Consider the following 16,812-nt stretch of genomic DNA (forward strand, 5'->3'; position numbering starts at 1 on the left):
AGTACAACAAATCATTACTGTACAAATTCATAGGTTACGTTCAACAGACAACATAAATATTGAAGATTAAGAGGCTATAAAACATATTGGTGCGAAAAAAAAACATATCATGACTACAAATTTTTAGTGGCTAGACCTAGGAATTTCTTTGAGTTGTCTAAATCTTTAAATTATTATATGTCTTATCTGGCCGAACTACGCGTACCTGATTCTCATTTCGGTGAGATACGTAGGCAACCCTTTTTGGGTTCGGTATTATCTTCTCCAAAATAAAAAAAAATATAAAAATTATAAAATAGTTTGTGCATATTTTTAAAGTTATATCTGCACGAACTACGCGTACCTGATTCTCATATTAATGAGATACGTAGCCAGCCTTTCTCGGGTTCGGTAATCATTTTTCAAAAAATAAAAAATAAAATTGTTTGTACATACTGTTAGAGTCATGTCTTCAACTCGATCGGGACCTATATGGTTAAGAGCATGTAAATATATTCGATATGATGGAAAAGACTGACTTTGCGGTAAACCATAGATTCTCGTGGTACCTCTTATCTGTACTTTTGTGATGCTTGAAAATTCTCTTGCATGCAATCAAGATAAGAATAAAACTAACCTTATGTTTCATGTGCATTGTGTGGTGAGATTTTGATCAAAGTTCAATTGTGTTACACTGTTGATCTAGAACTTGACCTGAATGTTTTTCGAGGCGAAATCATGAGTAATGTTTGGTTTGAGAAAGGATTGTAGGCCTTTTTTTTTACCCGATTGTGCCTTTCAAAGCCTACCAAATTACATTAATCCCTAGTTTTCCCATTTTGAGCCTGAAACCTTCATTTGGACAACCACATTTTAACCACTACCCTTTTGAGTGCTTACGAGCGCTATCCTCTCTTGGCCCAACCTTTTTGAGTGCACAAAGAATGTGCAAATTATAAAAGGAGATTAATGTTTGAAATTTCAAAAAGCAAAGATATTGAGTCTCTCAAAATCAAGGAAGCAAAGACTCTAGAGAAAAAGAGAAAAAAAAAGTGGAAAAAATAAAGAAAGGCAAAAAAATTCCTTTACAGAACCAGTGAAAGGTTGGAAGGAAAATACTCCAACAAAAAAGGAAAAAATTATTATAATAAAGAAGTGAATAAAGACAAGCTTCAATGAATAAGGAATCAAAAGAAGAAAAAAAAAGAAAAAAAAGGGGAAAGTGTTCAAAATGAGAATTCAAAAGAATTTGAAAGCTGGGAGAACAATGGAGAGGATCTAACGCCAAAGGCGTACCAATCATTAAGAGCACAAATTCTGTGTAACACTCAAGGAGGAATTCAGTCACTTTTATCTCAAAGAAATATCCTACCCATCCCTAACCCTACGTTACAAGCCAATGACAAGCCCTACATGATCTCATTCCAAATGTTCTCACATTAGTGGAGATTTACGTAAGGATCAAGCATATGGTATCACAGTTGTGTGCATTGAACATTCTTGTGAGTGTGAGTGCACTCTGAAAAATGTCCTATAACCAATTGTTTCAAATATGTGTGAAATAGGACTAGCCTTTGTCGCGAGGGCACTTGAAACATAAGGATTGATACAATTCAAAATCTTTGTTTGAAACAAGATGAACAGATCTTGTCAATCCTTAAGTATATTTGAGGTACCACTTGAAGCTGTATGAATTACCTTAATTCAATCTTAAAAAAAAAAAGAATGAGAGATTTACCTGCAATCTTAACTGTTGGTACCAATCGTGGTGAAAATTTGACTATCTCATCGCATTTTTATTTTTTGAAAAAAAAAAGAAAAAAAATTGTCTTTTGAGTTGTTCATTATAAAAGGTGTTGTTAAGTTAATCTTATATATGTGAGATGCCTATTTTACTTCATTGGATTGTCCATCCCCAAAATGTGATATGTCTTGTTTTAGGCTTTGAATATAGCAAAGGATACCATTTGCATACTCCATCATGTTCATATTGTGCATTTTCTACTGATAATCTTTTAGATTCTTTGCAGCACTCATCATCCACAAGAGGGGAACTACGTTTGACCTGATTCCTGCTCCAATGGGATACGTAGGCGCCACAACGGCTCGGTCATATACCCAGTAAGATTTTCATTTCTCTTCATAATGGAAATTGGGACAGAATTTTTGAGAGGATCTCAAAAATTCATTTGAAGTTGGAATATTATCGAGCATCCACCTTGTTACAGTTGGAATATTATCGAGCATCCACCTCGTTACAGTTGGAATATTATCGAGCCATCCACCTCGTTACAGTTGGAATATTATCGAGTCATCCACCTCGTTACAGTTGGAATATTATCGAGCATCCACCTCGTTACAGTTGGACCATTATCGAGCATCCACCTCGTTACAGTTGGTACATTATCGAGCCGTCCACCTCGTTACAGTTGGAACATTATCGAGCCATCCACCTCGTTACAGTTGGAACATTATCGAGACATCCACCTTGTTACAGTTGGAACATTATCGAGTCATCCACCTCGTTATAGTTGGAACATTATCGAGCCATCTACCTCGTTACAGTTGGAACATTCTCGAGCCATACACCTCGTTACAGTTGGAACATTATCGAGCCATCCAGGCCTCGTTAAAAATCATGCATCGCGAGAAGATTCCATACCTCGCAGAAAATTCATGCATCACTAGTTAATTCATGCATCGCGAGAAGATTCCATACCTCACAGTAAATTCATGCATCACTAGTTAATTCATGCATCGAGAGTTAATTCATGCATTGCGAGTTAATATTCATGCATCGAGAGTCAATTCATGCATCACTAGTTAATATTCATGCATCGCGAGTTAATTCATGCATTGCGAGTTAATATTCATGCATTGCGAGTTAATATTCATGCATCGAGAGTTAATATTCATGCATCGCGAGAAGATTTCATACCTCGCAGAAATGTATGCATCGCAAGAAGATTTCATACCTTGCAGAATTCATGCATTGCGAGTCAATATTCCTGCATCGCGAGAAGATTTCATACCTCGCAGATAATTCATGCATCGCGAGAAGATTCCATACCTCGCAGAAAATTCATGCATCGCGAGAAGATTTCATGCCTCGCAGAAAATTCATGCATTGCGAGTTCATATTCATGCATCGAGAGTCAATTCATGCATCGAGAGTTAATTCATGCATTGCGAGTTAATATTCATGCACCGCGAATTAATATTCATGCATTGCAAGAAGATTTCATACCTCGCAGAAAATTCATGCATCGCGAGAAGATTTCATACCTCGCAGAAAATTCATGCATCGCGAGAAGATTTCATACCTCGCAGAAAATTCCATGCATCGCGAGAAGATTCCATACCTCGCAGAAAATTCATGCATCACTAGTTAATTCATGCATCGAGAGTTAATATTCATGCATCGAGAGTCAATTCATGCATCACTAGTTAATATTCATACATCGAGAGTCAATTCATGCATCGAGAGTTGATTCATGCATCGCGAGTTAATTCATGCATCACTAGTTAATATTCATGCATTGCGAGTTAATAGTCATGCATCACGGATTAATATCTATACATCGTGAGAAGATTTCATCCCTCGCAAAATTTCATGCATCGCGAGAAGATTCAATTCCTCGCAAAATTTGAAAATCGCGGGAAGATATTCATGCCCTGCAAGCAATCATGCACTGCCAGAAAAAGAATCGTGCATCTCAAAGGAAATATTTATCCCTCAACGTCAACTGACGTTAATGCCGAGGAGAGAAATTGAGTGTCGACACGGTGAAGACATTGTCTTCCACTTAAATTGCATTTTAAGCTGACGAGTTTTATCTCAATCTTTGTCAAGAGCATTTGAAAGGATGAATTCCTTCAAAAAAAAAAGAAGAAAAAAAGAAAAAAAAAAATTAAAAAAAAAACAAAAAGAAAAATAGGTGCAAACTACTTCAACAAGGACGCAACACATCATGGAACCTTTTGGAGACAGGTCTGGGATTGACTTCCACCAAATGCAACTGCACTTCTCTACAAAGGTCATGTGTTCGGTCAAAATTGGGTTTGTCAATTTTCGTTGTCCACGATTTCTTTCATCAATCATACACAACGAAAGGGACAGCTGTTGACACCCAATTTTGGCCTAACATTTTAAAAATTCGTGATTTTGAAGCTTTGTTTATTTAATAGCAAATTTTTGTCCGATGATTTTAAAATTCATACATTTTGAGTCAAATACAAAAAAAAAATAAATGCCTTTCCCACATTGTCTCTCAAACAATTTTCAATTTTGCAATAGTCCCACATCGGTATTTCATCCTTTTTGAGGATTTTTGGGTTTCTATATAAGCCCACTTCATTCACTATTTTTAGGAGAGGATTTGGAGGGGAAAACAAAAGAATACTCATAAATTTTTGAGAATTCTTGGTTCCCATAGTTTAAAAATTTTAAAGTGTTTTTGTGGTTTTTCGAGTTGAGGAGGTGGAGTCGTCTCTTTCAAACTCGGAGTTCCGGTTCGCTGCCCAGAACCAGGTAAATTATTTTTCTTAGCCTTGTTTTATTTAATATCGAGCTCTTTTATGTTTTCTGTTTATTATATGTAGCTTGTCTTGTTTTTTTAGTTTAATGTAGTTCTAAAAGTCAATTAATATTTGTGTTTATTGTAGTTTTAATATTAGCATTATTTAACTTTTCAGAGTTTTGTTATTATTCTATTTAAATGTTATTTTTAATTTTTATATATTACGTTATTGTTATTTCTATTTCTAATTATGTTATTTTAGTTTGGTAGTTGTTTTCCATATTCTCTTGGGATAAGTTTGTTATGTTTTGTTGATGTTCAGGTTATGTTAAATATATTTATTAAAGGGCCGATGAAAAATCTATCCGTCGGGTTTAGAGGCCTTCCCATTTCAAAAGACGGAAATCTAATTTAAAGTTTATATATAATTTTAGTTGTTGGAATTGGCCGATGAAGAAATTACCGTCGATTTCCAAGGCCTCCCATGTTAATAAGACGGATTTCTATTTTAGTTATTATTTGAGTTATTTATTTTTATTTATATTATTTTGACACTAACTCTTTTACTAAGTGTCTTTACAGGTACCCGGAGATGCTTCTCCTTGAAATTATTCGAAAAGTTTGAATTGTATTTCATTCATTATTTTGTGAATATTGACGTTAGGCAAACTTTTGGCCGATAGCTATTGCTTTATTGTGTATATTGTGTGTTTATTTTTTATCTTTCCTCAATTTGAAAAAAAATGAATTCAGTCGGGAACCATATTTGTGGATTCCGAAGGGTGCCTAACCCCTTCCCTTCGGAATAATTTAAACCCCTTACCTAGAATCGAACTGGTTTCGTAAATCATTTAATGGTTTCCTAGTTTTTTCCTAAAATTAGGTGGCGACTCTTTTTAAAACTTGTTTATTTTTAAACTTTGTTAAAATTGAATCAATTAATTATTTTCGAGTTGCCGCGACGTTTCGTCCTATTTTGACAGAGTAGGGATGTAAACAATATACAATAAAATTTCTATAAATTATCGGTGATTAATGAGATGGGTGAACTCCTTATAAGGATTATGCAATCCTCTTCCCTTAGAGCTAACTTTTGGGGTGGAGTTAGGCCTGAGACCTAATTTCAACATGGTATCAAAGCAGGGTCCGTCTCACCCGATGTTGGGACCCCCCAAAATCAAAATTGCCTATGCAGCAGATGCTAAGCACTGGGGGTGAGGTGGGGTGTTAAAGAATGACAAAAGTCCCACATAGTGGTTAATGAGATTGGTGGACTCCTTATAAGGCTTGGACAATCCTCCTACCTTTGAGTTAGCTTTTGGGGTGTGAGTTAGACCTATGACCTAATTCAATATGTATCTAATTAATTACGATATATTGCATGAAATGATATACAGTAAAATCTCTATAAATTAATACTTGATAAATTAATAATTTCTCTAGAATAATATTTTTCTCCAGTCCCGACTTGGGCCAATGGAAAAAAATCATCAATTTCGATAAGATAATATATATTTTTAGAAGACCCCTATATAAATATATGGTCCCATTAATATCATAAATTAATAATTATTTAAAAATATAAATGTATTTAAGACAATTTAGTGAGATATGATTCTATTATGTTTAGTTTTTTTGTAAAAAAAAAATTAAATCTAGTTGAAGTTCATCAAAACTTTTCTTATTGCATCCAAGAGCTTTGATGTTGTCTTTTCAAACTGCACCATAAAATTGTGAAGAGTTTTGAATGCGATACGTGTTTCCTTATGCGTAACTAGTTCCAAAATGTATAGTATCATCTTCAGTTTCATCGTCAACATTGTTTTATCCGATAGTATCCACAATTTCTTCTAAACTTTTGAACTCTGAACATGTATCACTTTCACCCAAATAATGCAATAGGTTATTGACATCCACTTCATTGTGGTGACTGAGATCATTACTCATGACCTCAAGTTAATGAATGACGTTTTCACAAGTGAGTTCATTTCAAATTCTGTGCGATTTCATCTCCCAAACAAATTTTACAGTGTCGAAAACAATTTGATATTGTCTCGTGCTGAATATTTATTGTCCAAGTAAGGACTGCAAAATTGATAGCATTCAAAACATCAATCTTTGCTGGATTAGTTTGTCCTACTTCATAGTCTTCTAATATCTTAGGATAAACTTTGTTACAATAGTACATCTTAAAAACTCTTATTATCCACGCATCATAAGGTTAAATTAGTAAGATACAATGATTTTGATATAATCAAAATTAACCTTCACTAAATCTTAATCCATTCTTTAAATTAATAAATATTAATTTATCGATTAAATCATATTACTATAAAATAATAAAATTTCATGATCCCATCTATATTAATTTATAGAGGTTTTACTATAACATTTACATCATATTTCACAAAAATAAAATAAATTTTGTCTTAAAATGCTTCACAAAGAACCACAAAATAAGTTTGAAAATATGAGAAATCTAACTTCTAATAATTTGATATCATTTATAGATAGAGACTATTGACATAATTAATTAAATTTAATAAATTAAAAACTCGAACCAACTCGAATTATGTGTAACCCCATAAATTAACCTTCAGGAAAGCACTTTGGTGCTCCATGCAGGGGCAAAGGCAGAATATAATTAGTTAGGTTCATCCTAATCTCTTCGGCAGAAAATATTATTATATAGTGTTAAAATATAATAAATATCGAATCTCCTTTCACTAATTCGTGTGTATATTTCTCAGATTTGTAAATTTCTTTATTAAAAATTCTGATTTTGTCACCGGTTCCATGTAACCATTATATTTTAGAGGCTTAAATATGTCATTCGCTAGAAATTTGGTTTATTTATATCATTTTCGTTTGAGAAAACGCTCATTCATCTATTATTTGTTCACTGAATGACATAGTGAACCAAACTTTTAAATAATGATATAGATGAGTCTTTTCTCAAAATTTGACAACATATTTGAACATTTTCTCTTTAAAAATAATTTAATTAATGATATGATCAAATCACAATTGACCACACATAGAAAAATTGCTTTGCAAATAGAAATAACATAAATGAACAATACTTTTTTTTTTAATTTTATATTAATTAAGTATTCACTCGTTAAGTGGTTCTTTAATTGTTGAAGAACAGAAAAATCATTGATCGGGAAACTTCATAGTTAGAACTCAAAGTAAAATAAAGAATTGCATGTACGTAGATCAAGCCTACGTAGCGTTTCATAATTTTTAATTCCAAGTTGTTTGATATTTTAAAAAAATTCACACTTAATTACGTCTAGTAAAAACAACATAGACTATTATGTATGACCAGGAAACTTCTTTGGAAAGCAATAGAATTATATATATAAAAAGACAAATATAGTAGTCTTCAAATAATAATAAACTTCGCAAAATATTAAGGCGAGGTTCAATGGATAGTTCAATTAGTAAGTCCATTTTATAGAATGAATTTAATTAGCGTCTGGTAGTGAATGTCTAAATATTTTTGGGAAGTTAATTTTAATTCACGGCCTAAAATTAATATAAATATACTTCATATACGTATTTATTTAATAAAAAAATTACACTATTTAGATGAAAATTATTAGTACTTAATATTGTTCTTTCAGTTACTAGCTTTAAGTAAGATTTAATCTCAACATTATTAAAAACAGCATTTTGAGACAATTATTGTATGTATTATTAACGTAATGATATAAGTATCATAGAATTTGACTATAAAAGTTGATGACTTAGTATACCTCATTTTAATATACTTACAGTAATGCTTGAAACTAAAATTTAAAAGAAATAAAAAAGAATCTATAATTTACTTTGTTTAACACTTTCACTGCTATTTCTTATTTTTAACAAAGTACAAAAAATGTAAAAATATTTTTTATTATAAATAATTAATTTTTCTATAAAAAAATTTTTAACGATAATTTTATCTTGTCAAGAATTTGAGCCCCCAAATAAGGCAAATGCCTTGTTAAAAGGATAGAGCCGGCCCTGTTAATATGTTTATTATACTTTAGCAAGTACAAACAATTTTATACTTAAATAAAGATCTAACTATAGTTTTTAAAATATTTACGTACTCATGTTTTTTAACGTGAGGTTCAATTAATATGTTTATTATACATTTGCAAGTACAATAATTTAATACCTATATAAAGATCTAATAGTCTTTAAAATAATTACGTATTCGTGTTTTTTAATGTGAGGTTCAGCTAATATGTTTATTGTACATTAGCAAGTATAATAATTTTATACATATTTAAAGATCTAATAGTCTTTAAAATAATTACGTACGTATGCATGTTTTCAATGTGAGGTTCAATTACTATGTTTATTATTATACATTAACAAGTACAATAAATTTGAAATGCGGAGTTATTACATGTTCTAATGCTATTAAAAAATTAACCCGATCCTTAAACATGTTTTTTACTTCATAATTTGATTTAACTAGTAGCCTAACGACTGGTATAAATAAATCCAACAAAACATGATGAGTTGATACACCATTTATAACAAAGGGTATTTTGTTTCCAAAAATCTTAAAATATGTCGTCATTAGATTTAAAGTGGAAAGTGTTATTTAGCGTTTCAGTAATTGTCAATTTTACATGTATTGTGTTGGTAATATTTCATAGTGAGACGACGCACCTAAGCTGGACAAGAAAAACCGCTACAGAAGCAGAGAAAGTTGCGTCTATTAGTTGTTCAGGACATGGAAGAGCTTATTTAGACGGCTTAGTACTCAGAGAAGACGGAAAACCGATTTGTGAGTGCAATGCATGCTTTACTGGCCCTGATTGCTCTCTCTTTAAACCCAGTTGCGCGGTTGATGTAGACAGGTGATTTACTATATATTGGAAACATAGATCGCGATTCACTTGATTTATTTCCAATGTTATCTAATTTTTTTTTTTTAAAAAAAAATATGTTGCAGCGGAAACCCTATGTTTTTAGAGCCATTTTGGAAGCAAAATGCAGGGAGTAGTGGTGTAATGGTAGCTGGATGGCATAGAATGGGCTATGAATTTGAGGATGGTTCGCTCATTTCTAAGCAATTGGAGAGTGTAATACACAAGTTACATGAAACTGTAGGAAATGCAAACACATCAAACAAGTACATAGTATTCGGCGTTGGCTCAACTCAACTTCTTAATGCCGCGGTGTATGCTCTTTCCCATCACAACTCCAATTCATCGCCTACCAAAGTTGTTGCTTCTGCCCCTTACTATCCTGTTTACAAATCACAAACAGAGCTATTGGATTCGAAAAAGTATAAGTTTAGTGGAGATACATCGTCTTGGAAAAACAAAACAAGGAGTAGTAGAACTAATTTCATTGAGTTTGTGACATGTCCAAACAATCCAGATGGGCACTTAAACAAGGCAGTTCTTCAAGGAAAATTTGCAAGACATGTATACGATTTAGCTTACTATTGGCCACATTACACCGCAATTCCAAGTCCTATGGATGAAGATCTCATGTTATTTACACTTTCAAAGCTCACTGGTCATGCTGGTAGCAGATTTGGGTACTTAATCAACAACTCTTACTTACTCATAGTCATATATAATAATAATAATACGAGTTAAAATTTTTAAATTAATTAGTTTCCTTTGATATACACATGTAGATGGGCTATAGTCAAAGACAAAGATGTATACGAAAGAATGGTGGAATACATAGATTTAAACACTTATGGTATTCCGCGTGAAACTCAATTGAGAGCTTTAAAACTCTTAAACGTTGTGTTACAAGGAGATAGAAGAGAAATATTTCGATTTGCCCATACAATTATGAAGACTAGATGGGAAAAGCTCGCGGAGATCTTGTCTACTTCAAAACTATTCTCAATGGAACAACTTCCCTCCCAACATTGTGCATTTTCCAAACAAGTTAGGCCAACTTCTCCAGGTAGTTAATTAATGAAGCATCAACAAGCTAAGTGAAATTCAATATGCTTAACCATTTTTATTTTTTTTACGCAGCTTTTGCGTGGTTAAAATGTGAAGCGGAAGAAGATGAAGAGTGTCACAACGTGCTGAGGGAAGCTAATATTATTGGTCGAAAAGGCGCTGTATTTGGAGTTGAAAATCGTTATGTTCGTCTTAGTGTTGTGAATAGCAGAGATGATTTCGATTTATTGCTGCAACGACTACAAGATTTAGTGTCTAAACACTGATCTATCGTCGATGCTGTCATGTCGCTGTGATCATTCATTTTATATCTTAGGAGAGGAACACTTTATATACACACAATTTGTTGATTCAACTTTAGTTAGTAATACCAAAAATCCATTATCATTTTGTATCTTACTTTAACCTAATCATATTCATTATACTTTCTAAAACTAAATCGGGAAATGCGCAAGTATCTTATAAACTATGACCAAAATTCATAGACATACTCTAACTAAATTAAGGTTCTATTACCTCTAAATATTTTTTATGTAATTTTATATACCTTTAGTCTTACGTGACACACTCTGTGGCTCCACGCATGAGAGATATTTGGATGTCACGTAAGTTAAAAAGGTGCACAAAATTACAAAAAATAATAATTCAGAGGGTAATAGAGTAACAACTTTTCAGAATATTACGTTACCTTACTCGCAAATTTATAAGAGATAATACTAACAGGATTTATTTGATTTAACAAAAACTGATTAAATAAATTTTGTCCAAAAATTTATCAATCAATTGCCAAATCTGAAGCCGAGAGACATCTTCTTCTTAGCTCTTTAAGAAGTAATGGAAGTGTTTCCTTATATAAGGACAACAATTTCCCTTTCTTTTGCCGATATGAGAGAAATGATTTTTAATTTCTTTGTAAATGACTTTTCATTTTCGCTCAAAATTAGTTTCCTCTTTTTTCATATTCTCTCTTTTCTTTTCCCATTCACACTTCCTAAACCCAACACCCCTTACTCTTGTCATTACTCTTACCCTGAAAAGCAGGATCACATAATTCAAATTCATCCTTCACAATCTCATTCATAATGTCTTAACGGCTCAAAAGAAGAAAGACATTTAAAAACTAAGAATCTAAAGGCATTATTTTTTAGAAGGCAGTATCATATCTTTCATGTTTATCAAGAAACGACTAAAATATTACACCACACACCATTCATTCAATACAGGGCTATGCTGCTGCTCACCCAACTCGTTGGACAAATAAATTGGACAATTTAAGGGCACATGAGATGGTAATTACCTCATCTACTTTTCTTCTAGATATGTCTTACGCTCAATGGTTAAATTTTTCTCCAAATCGATACCTTTATTGTGCATTGAGACCTTCTGCAACTATTTGTATGCGGTGATATGTTTTCCTTTTCTCTTTGTTAAAATTATTTTTATGTAGTAGTAAGTGGAAAGGACTCAGAAGATAATTCTTCAAAAGTAGGAGAATTTGAACCAAGCTTTCTGCAGCAGCCACAGTAGAGTTACCAAGTTGATCACTTGATCTATTTAACACAGACACAAATTGAATTACTAACTTAGACACCCAACTTCAATATTCCTATCCAAATAACTCTTAATTCCACATAATTATAGCTTCCTATTGCAGTTTCCTAGCCTCTAATTTAAGAAATATTCCCAAAACCGATCAATTAACTGTCCCTCAAACCTACACATTAAGTCAATGTTAGAAATCATTGAAAAGCATGACTATTTTTTGGTATTCCTGTCATACCATAAAATCAAATTTATATTACGTCTGTCCCCCTAGCTATTATTAGTACTTGTTGCCTAAAGGTTGTCGGTGCAAAATTTGTACATATTGACTGATTATCTCAGAAGCCATCTTAAAGGACTACCTCATCATACATTATGTTATATCAGGAAACAGAAAGCAATCCTTGGTAACTCTGATGATAAAATCAGTGTTTAAACAGGTAAATGTGATCACATCAAAGGACTGCGCTATGTCATGTTGGGAGTATGACAAGTTAATGTGCAATAGCAAGGAGTGTGACTCCTTGAATACCTAATAGTTATCACTGGCCTGCACTTTGGATATAACTGGAAACAATGCACCTTTGATCACACACAATTCCTTTATGATTCATATTTTTAATGTCGTCAACCATGCCATTCCTAATGCAACAGATCAGAATATCACTTACAGATCCTTTATATAAAATAACCACAATCAAATAATCTTACCTGAACTAATCCTTCTAATATGTCAAGAAGCTGCACCGTCATTTTCACTAAAACATCAAGAGAAGGATCTGTTATTGCAGCATCTGATACACAAATGAGCGACTTGTTGTATTCACCTGAATATACAAATATCACATTTTCTCAACATGTCGTTGAATTTTAAAGAAGTGGAAAGTGAAGACTATATTTAAGATATCATGATATATGCAAATTTAAAATGTGAAATGAATAAAGGTGACCCTACTTTAGAGATTTTTGGTTCTTTCTTCACTAGGCATATGAACTTTTGAGCTGAAAAAAGTTGGACAAGAATAAGCACAGAAAAAAAGCTTTCACATAGTCTGGTAAATACTGCTGAATCAGTTCCTTTTAATAGACCGTCTTTCTAATTTTCAAAGTTGTACTTCCCTATTTACACACGTGTTCTTCTAGATAGATTATTTCGTACCAGACAAAATCAACATGTCACTGATATCTCCATATCTTGTAATAGTCATTTTACTGATCTTTATTGAAGGGATCTTTTCTCTCCAGGGGACATGATTCTTAACTACTAGAAAAAGGTAATTAATTCAATGAGTAATTATAAGATTCTGTTTTCACGTCCGACTTTCTTGTTCTCTGTTAAGTTATGTGTGCTTCCTTTAGTACATCCTGTGAAAGTATCTCCTATTTACAAAGAATTCTTCTATTTCAAATCATGTGTTTTTCCTTTATTTTACTGACTTTTGTTTATCTCTTAAGTTTCCAGTGTCTTCTTCTTGAGTGGTTTCATTCCTTTAGATCTTTATATATCAACATAAATCCTAATGATTCTCAAATTCTGATAGAGCCAAGCTTATTTTGAGACATTCTCTGCAACTTAAGATGAAGAATGAAGGTCTATCTGTGATTCACACAAGAAGTCGGTCTAAAAGTGTTGAGGAATTGACAAGTTGTATTGCAGTGCATTGAAGGAATTACTACAAAATTGTTATTAGTTAGTTATATAACAGATTAGTTAGTTAGTTTTTTTGTTAGTTAGTTAAGTTGGTTAGTAAATTGATTAGTTAGTTAATTACCATTAAGTAGTTAGTATAAAATAGTCATTTTACCTTCTTTGTAAGTAATCAAGCATATGAATGTTAAAGCAAGTCACGTTTTCTCTCTGATTCCTCTCATTCTTCTTCTTCTTCTTCTTTCTCTTCCTCTTCTTCTTCTCAACACAATCTTAGTTACTTCATTGCACACTTTCATGGTGGATGCTTGATTCTAACAAAAAGTGAACAATAAAATTAGAAAAAACATAGAGTTGCAAACATATCCCTTCCTTGCTGCATCACGTACAACTTTATACAAGGTCTCTTATCTTACTTTTTTGTTTTTAGTTTTCCTAACTCTTGATTCTTTAATAACACAATCATAAAAATATGAGGCTATAATGAGCAACCATTGAGAACCTTGTGTTTAGAAATATCCTATATGATAGAACAGTTCACCAGTAAAAACCAGTGTTTTTCTTCATAAACTTACAATGCCACAATCGTATTGAAACTCAGGGTTTGACTTCATTTCATGAGTTTTCTCCTGAAATGGGGTAGAGTATCAGAAGAAACTTCGAAGTTTATAAAAAAACAAGGCCTGCCAGGCTCACAGGGAGCTAATACTGTATATCTAAATTTCATTTTAAAATAAAAGGAAATAAATATACAGAGACAAGATTGTAAGAACTACTTACAGCTTTTTCATATGCTTCTAATGATCGTAGAGTACTATCGTGATTCCATCCTCCATCCAGAATAAAGGAAGAGAAATATGCACTTCCTAAGATATCTACAACCAGATTAAAAAGCTCAGTGAAGTACTTGAAAATTGGATTTATCATAATGTTTGTTACTGCAGATACTAGAACATTTTCATAAGTAAAGGATACACTTAATAAAATTCTACTTACTGCGTATATGCTATGTCATGGTTCCATGTACCAAAATGTGTAATTTTTGCACCTAATCTGTCTTTAACGTAATCATATGCTACTTCTAACTATACACAATTAGGGACGGGTGAATTCAATTATTGACAAACACTAAGTAAAACATTTTGGCGAATTGGCAAAGCTGAGAGTGACTAACTAGATTCAGTTCTCAAGTCTTACATAAACAAGATCCATCCATGTCATCCAGAGCGAGTGCCCTTTGGGCATATTTGATGCATTCACCAATATGATGTGGTGGATTATCAGCAACGGTTAAATGGATATACAATCAGATGAACAGATCAACAACAACCACTAAAACTAAAAAGTGAGAACACTTGAGATTCTCGTTGGAGAAAAGTAAATTACGAAAAAGTAAAAGAAGACAAAAGCATCGCACCATATGGACTATATTCACCCCGTGCATACAGCAATTCTAGGTCTGCAAGTTGCCGTAAAGTCATGCTGTCTTCTTTCTAAATCAGATAAAAAATGAAGAATCTATGAAATAAAGGTAACTTTTAAAGTTTTGAGAAGGGAAAATTTAAGAACTGAAGAAGCATCGAGATTACCACTGTCAGGACAAACTGAAAGTAGAATTTAGCTCTAGGGTAATCTCTTTTCTAGGCAAAGCAGATGCCAAGGGAAACCCAAGCGTCCAGCAGATATGGTGCCAAATTAGTCTGGAAGATAAAATTAACAGTAAGAAGTAAACCAAATGCAAGTTCAAACCATGTAATTTTGCTTCCACTCACAGCATTCACTAGAAGATGCTCTTCCTCCTCCTTGTAACAACCAGGAATTGGATTATACTACCTTCCTTTTGTAAGCTCAAACACTGCACTTTCATATTCTGATTGCCTGTTTTCTACACGAACTAAACTCATTCTCATGATTACTTGAGAAATTGAATTGAATGCGTTTTTTTTCTGGATAATCCATAAAAGAAATTTACCTTGAGGGCGTGGATACACATATCGATTTGGTACTCCATATCAGCGATTTTCTCTTCTAAAGTTGGCCGGAAATGCATGTAGTAATAATCATAGAGCCACTCCACCATTTCATCGGCTTTTGCAATCCAATCATCGTATTTCTCATCAATGGAGGCTTCTCCTTTCTCCATAACAACTTCTTTCCCATCAGTTGGAGTGCTCATCTTCAATATTGAAGCTCACTGCAACTTTTGGTGGGAAATTCTGTTTTTTCAAGTATCACGTTTTCTTCATCTACTAATTTAACAAATTGCCCTGCCACCCCTAATAGTTTTTCTAATATCTTTTTCACCCTTAATGTCTTAAGTTTTAACCTTAGAGTCTCATATTTACTAGTATTTGAAGAAATCTCCTAGTCCCACTTTTATTTTTTATTTATAGAAGATACGAATATTATAATAATCTATTGTACAAAGAGTTATATATGAATTGCATCATCAATGATTTAATTTTGCCTTTCACGTTGATGAATGTATGATAATTTGGATATTTTTCTATCTTTTACATTTTGTGAGACATCTAACTTTCACTTCTCTACTCACATGTTGGTTGACATGTATCCTCCACACGCTAAAAAATTGCAAGCTATAATAATCTAGTGTAGGATAATTTTAACTTTTTTCATTTTAAGAAAAAATCAAGATACTAACGGCTTCATTAGTTAAATTATAAAAATACCCTTCAAATCATATCATACCAATTTTGAAATTACCTTTTAAAGAAAAAAAAACAGTAAATGCGAAGGTTATGGCAGTAAACAATTTACAAAATTTTGACTAAACTCTATGAATGAATATTCAAAGTAGGGTCTTATACTCTTATTTAATGAAATTTTCTATTAAATGGGTACTAATTCTATTCATGCTTATAATAAATAATATAAATAGAATAAGATGTTAATGGAAATTTACGACCTTCCAAATGCTATTATATTTCTCTTCTAGTTAAATTTGATGCTAATATATAATTTTGCAAGATGTAAAACAAAAAAATTGCAATAGGGTGATGAGTACATGAGGGTGTCTATACAATTAAATTATTCAGATAAAATTAAAATTATATGTGATTAACAAATGATTCATGAAAAATAAGCAGCAATTCGATTAATGAGTAATTAAACAATTTGTTCAGATTAAGTTACAATATTGAGGCTTTCAGCTTGTGAAAAGTATATA

General features: G+C 32.4%; 1 protein-coding gene and 1 long non-coding RNA gene across 2 annotated transcripts; one reads left to right on the plus strand and one right to left on the minus strand.

Annotated features, from left to right (window-relative positions):
• The first annotated feature begins 9,019 nt into the window (after positions 1 to 9,019).
• LOC101253057 (tryptophan aminotransferase-related protein 4-like) lies at positions 9,020 to 10,801 on the plus strand. Its single transcript, XM_004233933.5, has 4 exons — positions 9,020 to 9,361; positions 9,457 to 10,050; positions 10,153 to 10,433; positions 10,508 to 10,801. The coding sequence occupies exons 1-4, from the start codon at positions 9,069 to 9,071 to the stop codon at positions 10,699 to 10,701; spliced, it is 1,362 nt and encodes a 453-aa protein (XP_004233981.2). The 5' UTR covers positions 9,020 to 9,068; the 3' UTR covers positions 10,702 to 10,801.
• A 2,333-nt stretch (positions 10,802 to 13,134) lies between these two features.
• Positions 13,135 to 15,539, minus strand: LOC138342307 (uncharacterized). The gene is made up of 3 exons (XR_011215155.1): positions 15,398 to 15,539; positions 15,215 to 15,325; positions 13,135 to 15,118 (listed from the first exon to the last, which is right to left on the minus strand). It is a non-coding gene; the product is annotated as an uncharacterized lncRNA (long non-coding RNA).
• Positions 15,540 to 16,812: the final 1,273 nt, after the last annotated feature.

This window comes from Solanum lycopersicum, chromosome 2, assembly GCF_036512215.1.
Source record: "Solanum lycopersicum chromosome 2, SLM_r2.1".
NCBI lineage: Eukaryota > Viridiplantae > Streptophyta > Magnoliopsida > Solanales > Solanaceae > Solanum > Solanum lycopersicum.